The sequence below is a fragment of the Schistocerca americana genome, chromosome 3, assembly GCF_021461395.2.
Source record: "Schistocerca americana isolate TAMUIC-IGC-003095 chromosome 3, iqSchAmer2.1, whole genome shotgun sequence".
Classification (NCBI taxonomy): Eukaryota; Metazoa; Arthropoda; class Insecta; order Orthoptera; family Acrididae; genus Schistocerca; species Schistocerca americana.
In genome coordinates, this window is record NC_060121.1 from 885,286,838 (window position 1) to 885,301,074 (window position 14,237).

The 14,237-nt window shown below is 38.8% G+C and overlaps 1 protein-coding gene across 1 annotated transcript in view; it reads right to left on the minus strand.

Moving 5' to 3' along the window:
• Positions 1–306: 306 nt before the first annotated feature.
• Positions 307–14,237, minus strand: part of LOC124605330 (serine/threonine-protein phosphatase 6 regulatory ankyrin repeat subunit B-like) — a 353,003-nt gene continuing 339,072 nt past the window's right edge. Inside the window, exon 17 of the mRNA XM_047136936.1 lies at positions 307–1,777. Coding sequence (XP_046992892.1) covers positions 1,319–1,777 — 459 coding nt within the window. The 3' untranslated portion in view covers positions 307–1,318. The remainder of the gene's footprint in view (positions 1,778–14,237) is intronic.

Consider the following 14,237-nt stretch of genomic DNA (forward strand, 5'->3'; position numbering starts at 1 on the left):
CAGTAACAAAAATACTTACTGAGACAGCCATATTTTGAGATGTGCTTAGTTGTAATTGACATTGTTTAGTTTGGCCATCAGGTAAGTAAATCTGGCGACTTACCTCATGGGCAGAGCCACTGCCACTGCTGATTTAGAGGATGTGAGAGGAGAAATATTTCATTGTTTGTCTTCTGACAACTCATGGGCATGTGATTGGTGAATGGACATTCTACAGACAATCATCTTCAAATGTAGATATTTGTAGGAAAGAATATGAAATTAAAATAAGGGTGCTGTAATACAACACAATGAGTAAAAGATAAATGACATTCAGAATGTTTATTAAATCTGTAAGATTTTGTCTCATACTGCATTACATATTTAGCAATAAGTACAACTGTTGTTAGTAATCAATTAATTGTTGCCTCACACAGATAACACAACACTTTTTCATGCACTTACAGTGTCACAACTTTGGGATCACTGAGGATGGCAGCAATGCACAGAACAGTTCACACAAAGTATTCTGAACTGTGCTCTCTTCTAAAGATTAGTACTTTGGGGACAGCAGCCAAATTACTGTGTCCAAATTATAGACAGTCTTTCAGGGCTCATAACATACTAATTTATGTAGGTTACCAATTAATAACAAGATTGGTACAGATGCAGCTTGATGTATTGCTCGACAATCTGCATATTGGCCATTAAAAATAAAAATTTGACAACTTCTGCTCTAAACTATATTAAACCATTCTTGCTACTTTCTTAGCAATATCACCCATTGTTTCAGAATACAATGTACTGCTTTGGAATGGTGTTTTACTGCATCTTCAGCAATATCCAAACTGTTTTCGTGCCCCATATTGTAAGCTATACATTTATCGCTGTTTTGTTTGACAAGAAATGAGAAGGAAATTTCAAATATTATGTAATATAATGGATTGCTGTGCACAATCTTGCTTAGTGTCACAATATACAGATACCCTGGTTAATAAATTGGTGTATGTTAAACACTGACACATATTCATATTTTAATTTTTTCTAGAAATTAATTTTATTCATACATAAACATGACACAATGGGAATATCTTACAAAATGTTTAGTTATTCATTCCAATGATACATGAATCTGATATAAAGAACATGAATACTCTGTGGCCAAAAGCTATAATGCGTAATGGTCTTTTCGTTGTGCCCGTCTGCAACTCAGTGGGTCATGTTTACACTGGGTAACAATCTATCCCTTTTCCTAACATTGTTAATATTCCAACCTGAAGTGTTTAAAAACACTGTAAATTAGACATGACTGCAACATTTGCCTCTTACCCATATACAATCAAAGTCGATACTGCATATAATCTAGTAAATCATGAGTTGTTTCAAACCAAGGCCTATAAGCCAACTGGTAGACAGTCTTATCATCTTTGTCTTGAGCACTGATATCTGCTCCTGCATTCACCAGAATTTCAAGCATGTCACATACATCAGTATAATACCAGTCACTGCTGACTGCTAACATTAAGGCTGTTCTGCCATCAGCATCCCTGTCATTCACCGCCACATGAGCTTCCTCCACCAAGTACTTTGTTACTATGTAATTTTGTGATGTAACTGCAAGGTGCAATGGTAAACGTCCTTTGTGGTCATGTGCATTTTCAGTGTGACCACTGTCTATTAGTTTCTTAACCATTTGCACAGTCGACTGTACTGCACAGTGCAGCAGTGTAGTATTGTGCTCGGGATCCCACCAGCAGTCAGACAGGGCCTTTCCCAAAGAAATCAAGTAGTCCAACATCTGCAAAACAGAAATACATAGACTAGCAAAGTTTTTACATTTTTAGAATTGACGGCTCTTTAACCAAAAGCTAAGATTAAAATAGGGTTATGATTGATTTAACAAAGGGCCATTGCAAAAACATTTCAAATGACATAGCACAAATAACATGCGGAGTGTATATTCTTTGTCAAAAATTAATGCTTTGTTGTTTAAGTAGCATGTAGGATATGGACTGAAATGAATGAAAGTTTATTAAAATATTAAAAATGGGAGAGGCAAGAAGTAAGAGGAAAACTTACAGGGAGCAGCCAAATAAATGAATGAAGCAATGGAATATTATGAGCACTGTAATTATCACTATGACACAGACTAAAGTATCTTACAGTTTAGGAAGAGGTATAATGTTTAGGCAGTCATTGGCACAAATATAATAGCAAAGCATACCTCTCCAACAAATTCTGTGTATGAGGTGTTGCACATGTGTGGATTTCTGAATTACGAGAAGGACACAATATGTGTAAGTAGGTAACCAAAAAATACTATCCCATAACAAGAATACGAAATATCTGGATAGTTACTTACCAAAAAGAGAAGATGATGAGTAGCACAGAGGTAATTTAAAAAAAAAAAAAAAAAGACTTGTACATACAAGGGGTGCTGAAAAACAATGTCTCCGAATTTTTGATATAAAAACTCTTAAACATTTTTAAATAAAACAGATTTTATTAACATTCTACATCTTTGAAACTTCCTGGCAGATTAAAACTGTGCCGGATCGAGTCTTGCTGCCAGGAAGTTTCATATCAGCACACACTCCGCTGCAGAGTGAAAATCTGATCCTGGAATTCTACATCTTTATTCTTCATGTTGGTATATTTATTTCTCAACATAATCACCCTGGCAACAAACAAATTTCTCCCAGCAAGAGACCTGTTCAATGATACCGTCACTGTAGAATGTTTGACTTTAGTGACGGAGTCACATCATCATCTCTGCTTGCAGTGCTTCATTACTGTCAAAGTGAAGACCTGGAAAGTGTTAAGTTTCAGAAAAAGATGAATATCAGATGGGGGCCAAGCCATGACTGCATGGAGGATGGTCAATGACAGTTAACCAAAGACGTTGGATTGTTACAAATGTCACAGCCATTGTATGTGGTCTGGCATTATGCTGAAGGAGAGGGTGTCTCACGTATGGACAAACTAATTGAATTAAAGACTCAATTATAGCATGCTTTTTCTCATGAACAGGCATAGTTACGTTACAAACTGCCGTGTTACACAAAACAATTCAGAGCCTTCTAGCAGCAGAGGGCTTTAAATGTGTAAACATGAAGAATAAGGATGCACTATGTTAATAACATTTCTTTTATTTAAAAAGCTTTAATAGTTATCACATAAAAAATTCAATGGCATCACCTTTCAGCAGGCCCTCATATTATCAACGATCAGACTAATTGTAAGTCCCTTATCAGTTGTGTACAAAACACACACACATTCACACATAAATAACATACAAGTACATGGCTACTGTTATCTCTGGGTGTTAAGGCACAGACTTAGGCTTACTCTAAGGTTTATCATTATCACCCAGAGATGGCAGTGGCCAAGCATGAGTGAGTTACGCATGAGTAATTGTGTGTGTTTTTTGTTTCCAATGGTTCATCAAAGGTCTTCTACCAGAAGGTAGCAAAATTTTCATTCTGTCTGTATGTGCCTTTCAGTGATGTTACACTTCTGTTTAGGCAAGTGATTTTCTTCAGTAATTTACATTTTATACTGTTTTTATTCCATCCCAGATTATCTACATCTATATTAAATACATATTTCACAAGTTGGGATACAGTGCACAGCAAAGGGTATTTTGTACCACTACTACTCATTTGTTATCTTTCCTATTCCACTTGTAAATAGAGCATGACAAAAATGGCTGTCTGTATATCTTCATATGAGCCCTAGTTTATGTTATCTTCATGGTACTTACATGAAATGTATGTTTGTGGCAGTAGAATTGTTCTGCAGTCAGCTTCAAATGTCAGTTCTCTAAATATTCTCAGTACTGTTTAATGAAAAGAATGTCATATTTCCTCCAGGGATTCTAATTTGAGTTCATGAAGCTTCTCTGTAATGCCTACACATTGATTGAACCTACCAGTAACAAATCTAGCATCACACCTCCGAATTGCTTCTTTTAATCTGATCTGATGGGAATCCCAACACTTGAGCAGGACTCAAGAATGGGTCACACAACTGTTCTGTACAACCTCTTCATTAAAGGTGAGCTACACTTTCCTAAAATGTTCCCAATAAACTGAAGTCAACCAGTCCTTATCTGCTCATTATATTTCATATCACTTTGCAACATAATCCACAGAATTTAATTCACATGACTTTGTCACACAACACACTACTAGCGTTTTGTTCAAATACCGCAGGATTGTTTTTCCTGCTCTTTTGCATTAACTTAGATTTTTATACATTTAGTAAAAACTGCCACCCATCACTTCAAATAGAAATCTATGTATGTCATCTTGTTTATTATCACAGTTATTCAAGGACAACACCTTCTCTTTCCCCACAATGTTACCAGGAAGCACCTACAGATTGCTGTCCACCCTGTATGTCTAATCTTTTATGTGTGTAGAGAACAAGAGTGGTTCAGTCATACTTCCTGTGGGGCACTACTACATCTACATCTACACTATGCAAACTACTGTGAGGTGCATGGTAGAGGGTACACCCCATTGTACTGTTTTCTTCCTGTTCCATTCATATATGGAGTGCGGGAAAATGATTGTTTGAATGCCTCTGTGCATGCAGTAATTATTCTGATCTTATCCTGATGATCCCTATGTGAGCAATACATAGGGGATTGTAGTATATCCATAGAGCAATCATTTACAACTGGTTCTTAAAACTTTGTTAAAAGACTTTCTTGGAATAGTTTACGTCTGTCTTCAAGAGTCTGCCAGCTCAGTTCCTTCATATATCTGTGACACTCTCCCACGGATTAAACCATGACCATTCATGCTGTCCTTCTCTGTATACAGTCAATATCCCCTTTTAGTCCAATCTGGTATGGGTCCCACACACATGAGCAATGTTCTAGAACTGCTCGTGCGCGCCATTTGTGAGCAATCTCTTTTGCAGACTGACTGTGCTTGCCCAGTATTCTACCAACAAACCAGTCTACTAACTACTTTATCCATGACTGAACCTATGCGATCATTCCATTTCATATCCTACAAAGTGTTACACTCAGGCATTTGTACGAGTTGGCCGATTCCAACAGTGACTCACTGAAATTATAGTCACAGGATACTACATTTTTTCGTTTTGTGAAGTACAAGATTTTACATTTCTGAACATTTAGAGCAAGTTGCCAATCTCTGCACCACATTGAAACCTTATCAAGATCTGACTGAATATTTATGCAGTTTCTCTCAGATAGTACTTCATTATAAATAACAGCATCATCTGTGAAATGCCTGATTTTACTATTAATATTGTCTGCAAGGTCATTAGTATACACTTTCTTGGGGCACACCCGAAGTTACTTCTACATCTGATGATGACTCTCCATCCAAGATAACATGCTGTCTCTTCCCTACCAAAAACTCCTCAATCTAGTCACAAATTTCACTTGACAGCCCATATGACCATACTTTTGACAATAAGCATAGATGCAGCACTGAGTCAAATGCTTTTCTGAAATCAAGATACACTGCTTCTACCTGGTTGCCTGATCCAAAGCTTTCAGTACCTCACGTGAGAAAAGTGCGAGTTGGGTTTCACATGATCAATGTTTTCGAAATCCACACTGGTTGGCATTGAGGATGTCATTCTGTTCAAGTTATTTCATTATGTTTCAGCTCAGAATATGCTCTAAAATTCTATAACAAATTGATGTCAAAGGATACTGGACAGTAGCTTCGCGGATCACTTCCACTACCTTTCTTGTAGTTGGGCGTGACCTGGGCCTTTTTACAAGAACTGGGCATAGTTTTTTATTGAGGGACCGATGACAGATTATAGTTATAAGAGGGGCTAAATCAGCCATAAATTCAGTATAAAATCTCACGGGACTACATTGGGCCCTGGAGCTCTGTTTAATTTTAACGCTTTCAGCTGTTTCTCAACACCACTGACACTAATACTTATTTCATTCATATTTTCAGTGGTACAAGGATTAAATTGGGGCAGTTCTCATGTGTTTTTCTTTGTAAAGGAACATTTGAAAATGAAGTTAAACATTTCAGCTTTTGCTTTGCTACCCTCAATTTCAGTTCCTATCTCATTTGCTAGGAGCTGGACACTAACTTTGGTGCCACTAGCAGCCTTTAAAAATGACCAGAATTTCTCTGGGTTCTATGAAAGACCACTTGACAATATTCTGCTATGGTAGTCACTGAAGTCATCATGCATTGCTCTCTTGACAACCAAGCTGTGTTCATTTAGGAACTCTCTACTTACAGCCCTATTCTTTTGTTTTACACCTATTATGCAGTAATCTCTGTTTCTTTAGAAGTTTGTTTATGGTGACTGTATACCATGGAGGTTCCCTCCCATTATGAACTGTTCTGCTGGGTGGTCAACTACTCTTTTAAACTTGAGCCAGAGTTCCTCTACTTGCTCCTGACCTGTGCTGAAAGTTTCAAGTTCCTCATTGAGGTATACACTGCTGATGTTTTTTCTAGTTTACTTAATATATATATCTTTCTGTTTGTTTTAGTTGTCCTTTGTACTTTGGTAATCATTATTGCCACAACTGTGTCATGGTCACTGATACCAGTTCTAATGTGGACATTCTCTATTTGTTGCCATTAGATCCAATATACACACATCAAAAATTGTTTTGCATCACTTCGGTTCCAAGAGTTCTGGAACCTGTACAGATAATTGAAATAGAGATCAACATAAACACTATTCCTGCCCTTTTTATTGCTCATGAAAACCACACATTGCATGTTGTACCACCATACAGTGAGACCTTCAGAGGTGGTGGTCCAGATTGCTGTACACCCCGGTACCTCTAATACCAGTAGCACATCCTCTTGCATTGATGCATGCCTGTATTCATCGTGGCACACTATCCACAAGTTCATCAAGGCACTGTTGGTCCATATTGTCCCACTCCTCAATGGCAATTCGGCATAGATACCTCAGAGTGTTTGGTGAGTCACATCGTTCATAAACAGCTCTTTTCAATCTATCCCAAGCATGTTCGATAGGGTTCATGTTTGGAGAACATGTTGGCCACTCTAGTCAAGCGATGCCATTTGCCTGAAGGAAGTAATTCACAAGATGTGCACTATGGGGGCTCGAATTGTCATCCATGAAGACGAATGCCTCACCAATATGCTGCCGATATGGTTGCACTCACGGTCGGAGGATGGCATTTACGTATCGTACAGCCATTACGGCGTCTTCCATAACCACCAGTGGCATACGTCGACCTCACATAATGCCACCCAAACCAGCACGGAATCTCCACCTCGCTGCAGTTGCTGGACAGTGTGTCTAAGGCATTCAGCCGGACCAGGTTGCCTCCAAACACATCTCCGACGATTGTCTGGTTGAAGGCATATGCAACACTCATCGAAGAAGAGAATGTGATGTCAATCTTGAGCGATCCATTCGAGTGTTGCTCAGTCCATCTGTACTACACTGCATGGTGTTGTGGTTGCAAAGATGGACCTTGCCATGGATGTCAGGCAGGCCTATTGCACACATTTTGAATCATAACATGACATCCTGTGGCTGCATGAAAAGCATTATTCAACATGGTGGTGTTGTTGCTAGGGTTCCTATGAGCCATAACCCATAGGTAGCCCTTGGGCAGCCTGAGCAAGGCATGTCATCGATAGTTCCTGTCTCTCTGTATCTTTTCCATGTCTGAACAACATCACTTTGGTTCACTCTGAGATGCCTGGACACTTCCCTTGTTGAGAGCCCTTCCTGAAACAAAATAACAATGCAGATGCAATCGAACCATGGTATTGACTATCCAGGCATGGTTGAACTACAGACAACATGAGCTGTGTACCTCTTCCTGGACACTTCCCTTGTTGAGAGCCCTTCCTGAAACAAAATAACAATGCAGATGCAATCGAACCATGGTATTGACTATCCAGGCATGGTTGAACTACAGACAACATGAGCTGTGTACCTCTTCCTGGTGGAATGACTGGAATTGATCGGCTGTTGGACCCCCTCTGTAAAATAGGCACTGCTCATGCATAGTTGTTTACATCTTTGGGAGGGTTTAGTGACATCTTTGAACAGTCAACAGGACTGTGTCTGTGATATAATATCCACAGTCAACATATATCTTCAGGAGTTATGGGAACCAGAGTGATGCAAAACTTTTTTTGATGTGTGTATTTCCATTGTGAGAGGGGTTCCTGAATTTCTGTTCTAGGTAGTTTTCAGAGAAGACATTTAATGAAGTTTCACAGGATGCCTTATCATGCCCACCACTAACAAAACTGTAATTTACCCAATTAATTGTTGAATGATTAAAGTCTCCACTGATGATTACAGTTACAATAGAAGATGAGTCTGATGGCCAATAAAGGATCCAATTATCAGTTTATGTGCACCTCTGACACTGAGTCTTGCCCAAACAATCTCACATACAGTATCAATTTCTATGTTGGTGGATTTCAGTTTCTTGTCTACTGTGATAAATACACCACCTTCATTTCCCATTTGCCTATCCTTTTGTTATACCTTAAAATTTCCCCAAAAAACTCAGTTATGAATTTCAGGTTTCAGCCAGCTTTTCTGTACTTAGTATTACGTGAGCTTCACTGATTTTCATGAGCACTTCAAACTCTGGCACTTTGTTGCGAATGGTTATGCAGCTTACTGTTAGGATTTTAATACTCTCACCTGTAAGAGGCATTTCTTTCAATCTTACACTGATATTTCTTAGTTTCCTACAGCTACTGTTATCTGGATTGGATGGACCTACTCTAAAAAACCCTTGCACCCCTGAGTAGCAGCCTCTGATATGTAGTACATACGTGACCTATTTATGGGACCCCTACAGTTCTCAACCTTATGGCACAAGTCCAGGAAGTCACAGTGCAGTTTGCAACAGAACAGATACTGATGATACACTTATCTCTAAGAAAACTTGCAAGGATGACGTACTGGGTTCTATTGCTGAAGGAGTCTTTGAGCCACTCGTGTATCTGGGAACCTAATGCATGTACTTGGACCTTTGTTAGCAGTCTGGAGGGGGGCACCATGTCAGTTGCTTTCTGGCAATCTAGGAATGTGGAATCTGCCTTTTGACCTTCATCCATGGTTCATTGGATATCATGTGAGAAAATGGCAAGCCATTATCCTATAACAACAGCATCTAAATTTCCAAGACAGATTTACAAGACTTTTTTTATTTTCTGATTGCAGTGAAAACATAAAAAGATGATTACAGGGAAAGTTAGGTGGAAAATCTCTGACACAGGTATCACTTTCAATATCTACACTAAGTAAACTATAGATGAGGACAAACAATTTGTACTACACAGAGCAAAAACAATGTCACTAGTGCAGCACAATCATTTTTGCTTTTACAAGGAAGTCACTGAAGGCAGTTAGATAGTTATAACAAAAAGTAAGTTAAGATTGGCTCTTGCATTACATATTTCTACCCTCTCTGAGGACAAATCCAGTTCATGACATAACCAGCTTCATGTGTTCTTGATCAGCACTGTCTGAAGGAAAATCTACAACTATATCTTCAAAAACAGTGATAATTAATTCTTTAAATTTACATAACTGTATTAACACTCTTTGTAAGTGAATCTTCCTGGTAGATGAAAACAGTGCACTGGACTGAGGTGCCATTAAGTTTCAAGTAGGCCAGGCTCCAGCTTTGAGACCAGGTGTGACATGAGAAGGGGCAAACTCCTTCACAGAAGGAAAGGTTTATTATGACTCCCTGTATGCTCTTAGTATCACTAATTTGAATATCCAGCTATAATTTGTGGCACAGCTACTCAGTAGAATAGTCATCCATCAACACTTGCTTCACCTCCATTAACAGAAATCTGTTTATTACAATAAGTTCACTGAATAATGTTGATAACATGAATTTTGCAATTGCCAAAAGTGGGAAGTTATTCACTAGCAATTACTAGCTGACTTCCTTCCAAGGCCATCTTCTTTATTCTGCCAGTTTTAACTTTTGACTCTTGTCACTATTTTGATGAATTACTACAAACTGACTGGGAATGATGAAACATCCAATGTGCTCAACTGATCTGAAAATAAATGTACCTGAAGATGCTATTTTACTTTTGTGAAACTGGTGCCAGCAGTAGGGTCTACTATTAAAGGATCATAAACAGCTGTTTGCCTTTTATCTTTAGCTGTGGAAGCCCATATTATAATGTTTGCTTTCTCTCTAACTTTTACCATTTATTCAGTGGCGGCTAGTAAGTATACATTCTGGATGTTCACAAATTTTTGGTGTCAGATAAATACGAGAGCATGAAATTACACTACTGGCCATTAAAATTGCTACACCACGAAGATGACATGCTGCAGATGTGTAATTTAACCAACAGGAAGAAGATGCTGTGATATGCAAATGATTAGCTTTTCAGAGCATTCACACATGGTTGGTGCCGGTGGCCACACCTGCAACGTGCTGACATGGCGAAAGTTTCCAACCAATTTCTCATACACAAACAGCAGTTGACCATCATTGCCTGGTGAAACGTTGTTGTGATGTCTTGTGTAAGGAGGATAAATGCGTACCATCACGTTTCCAACTTTGATAAAGGTCAGATTGTAGCCTATCGCGATTGCGGTTTATCATATCGCGACACTGCTGCTCACGTTGGTCGAGATCCAATGACTGTTTGCAAAATATGGAACCGATGGGTTCAGGAGGGTAATACGGAACGCCATGCTGGATCCCAACGGCCTCATATCACTAGCAGTCGAGATGACAGGCATATTATCCGCATGGCTGTAATGGATCATGCAGCCACGTCTCGATCCCTGAGTCAACAGATTGGGACGTTTGCAAGACAACAACCATCTGCACAAACAGTTCGACAACATTTGCAGCAGCATGGACTATCAGCTTGGAGACCATGGCAGGAGCACCTGCGATGGTGTACTCAATGACAAACGTGGGTGCACGAATGGCAAAACGTCATTTTTTTGGATGAATCCAGGTTCTTTTTACAGCATCATGATGGTCGCATCCATGTTTGGCGACATTGCGGTGAATGCACATTGGAAGCGTGTATTCATCATCGCCATACTGGTGTATCACCCGGCGTGACGGTATGGTGTGCCCTTGGTTACACGTCTCGGTCACCTCTTGTTCGCATTGACGGCACTTTGAACAGTGGACGTTACATTTCAGGTTTGTTACGACCCGTGGCTCTACCCTCCATTCGATCCCTGCGAAACCCTACATTTCAGCAGGATAATGCATGACCGCATGTTGCAGGTCCTGTACGGGCCTTTCTGGATACAGAAAATGTTCGACTTCTGCCCTGGCCATTGAAAACGTCTGGTCAATGGTGGTTGAGCAACTGGCTCATCACAATACGCCAGTCACTAATCTTGATGAACTGTGGTATTGTGTTGAAGCTGCATGTGCAGCTGTACCTGTACTCACCATCCAAGCTCTGTTTGACTCAATGCCCAGGCGTATCAAGGCCGTTATTACGGCCAGAGGTGGTAGTTCTGGGTACTGATTTCTCAGTACCTATGCACCCAAACTGCGTGAAAATGTAATCATATGTCAGTTGTAGTGTAACATATTTGTCCAATGAATACCCGTTTATCATCTGCATTTGTTCTTGGTGTAGCAATTTTAATGGCCAGTAGTGTAATAGTATCTGCTGTATAACAATTAATCACTGCCAATATTAATAATAATAATAATAATAATAATAATAATAATGTGCGTAACTTGTTTGAAAAAAGAAAGATTTGTTTTTGTGGTATTTTGTTGTTTTGTACATGATTGAGTACCATTCAGGGCAAGAACAAAACAACGTTTAAGGTTTCACTACTCTCTGCTTCACATTTTTGTGTAAGTGAGAGGTTTCGTGCACTCTTTTTTCTGAACAAACATTCAAACCCCTAACATATGTATTAGTTAATGAACTTCTGATCTGAAGATGAGACACTTTTATGTTGCACCAACACAACAATTTATGCTTATTATAACTTCTTTGTTAAATGTTCATTTGCAGCCACACTTATTTGATTTCGTCACTTTCTCAGTCAACAGATCTGTTCTGGGAGGCCCTTGTTCCTTTGCACCTACCTTTTCCTGGTAATTTTCTTTTCTGTTAGCACTCAAAACAGGTTTGACGGAGTTCATACTGACATTACACACAAAAGCTGATTCCTGCACAGTAAACAACCAACTCCAAATATAAACTGCCATTTGTGGAAATGATTAAATTCAAGCAGTATTGTCTATCAACATGGTCACTTAACTAGAATAAAATGACATGGTGAAAACCAAAAGGGCCAGAAGCACACCGTTGTTGATTCCACATTTAAATGAATGTCAGAGAAACCAGCATTTCATGAATGTGCATGTAAACGCAGGTCTACAGCACAGATAAACCTAACCCACCATAAGATTAACAGATGTCAGAAGCTACAGTCTCACAATCAATGATGATGTGCATGTGCTTCTGAGAATCTCAAGTAGACTACTGTATGATAAAATCCAAAACTTAATAAACTATAATCTCATTGAGAATCCCACAAAATAGTTTTTCTGTCAGTATAACTATAACATACATTAATGTCCAAACTAATTTTACCATATAGTGAGTGAACTCATATATCTGAGGAATGTCCTACTATCTAGTGGGATTAATGGCAAGCGAATGAGGATAAAAATCTACCGCAGTGTGCTATCACCTGGGGGGACTTATGTAAACTTGCAGCTGAGTGGTAACCGCTAGCTATGCACGCCGTGAACTGTGCACATTGTTTATCAGATCCCTAGGTATTTGGCCCGTAATGCAATTACATCACACCAGCTGCACATGTGCAAAAGCTTCTTAAATATTATTATTATTATTATTATTATTATTATTATTGATTATTCCCATTTAAGAGAGCGTTTGAACTTGAATTCCTTTATGATGATTGTTTATGTTTTTTCTGAGCCCAAATTTTCTTCATGTGTTCACTGTGTTGTTTCTTTCGCTCCGCTGTCCATTTGCATCCTGGTCTCTTCTGTGTTGTGGTGTCAAATTTATGTTTTTTGATGATGTTCCTGAATTCAGTTCTATTTTCTGCATCGTTTACTGTTATGTGTGCTTGTCTGAGGTCCTCTTCAACTTCTTTTATCCATTTTATTTTTCCCCTGCCTGAGTTGATGACTTTAAGAATTCACTTTGAAATTCTGTTTTCATTTATCCTGTGGATATGTCCGTAGAACTGCATTCTTCTTTTCCTTATTGTATCCGTAATCTTGTCTGTGTATTTATATAATTCTGATGTTGGTCTCTTCTTCCAGATTCCTTGCTCTTGTATCGGGCCAAAAATTTTCCTGAGAATTTTCCTTTCTTGTTTCTCTATTTCTTTGATTTTAGTTTGCCCACCTATTTGTGTTGTTTCAGATGCATGCAGTGCCTCCGGAAGTACGACAGTGTTGTAGTGCCTCAATTTTGCGTTAATGGATACGGACTTTTTGTTATAATAGTTCCACGTGAGTTTATATGCTTTCTGTAGTTTTTTTATTCTTTCCTCATTGGATTATTTCTTCTATTTATGTGCCATACCCACAGTTATGTGGTGCCGCCTTACTTGCAAGGCAAAGGTAGACACACTGACCAGGTTTCATTTGAATGAACCTCATACATTTGATGAACAACAGAATCTGTTAATGGAGGCCCAGTTCATTTAAATACAATCATGGCATTAAGAAATATTATTATTATTATTATTATTATAAACATGCACAACTGCAGGTGTGCTCACGACCCTGTTGTCAAGTTTCGTGGAGTCTGCAGGAGTAGCAATGTAGGATAGCATGGTAAATTTAGATTACTGCATCTACATTTTGTTTAACAGCATTCAAAGAAAAATAACCAATAAATCCACAAGGAGTCAAAACGTTGGGTGTTAACATGCTCTTGTCCTCTTACCCAACAGGCACTGCTGCATTTATTCATTGATAAAGTTCTAGCAAACGATAAGTGGCAGGTTTTCCTGCATTTTGGAGGGCATACAGGCACTGACTTCATTAAAAGTGGCCATGTTTGAGCACCTAATTTTCAGTGCACAAATAATCTGATTGGAATTACCTGTTGCATTCATACACACATACACCTCACTTTAGTCTGTTCAAAACATTAAAAATACTAACAGTAACTTCAAAGTTTAAGGGGCATTCAAATGAAACCCAGTCACTAGTGTAAAATAATGCTGGGCATTGATGGTGGTTCCCCATTCCAGGAGCTGGACAAGCAGTG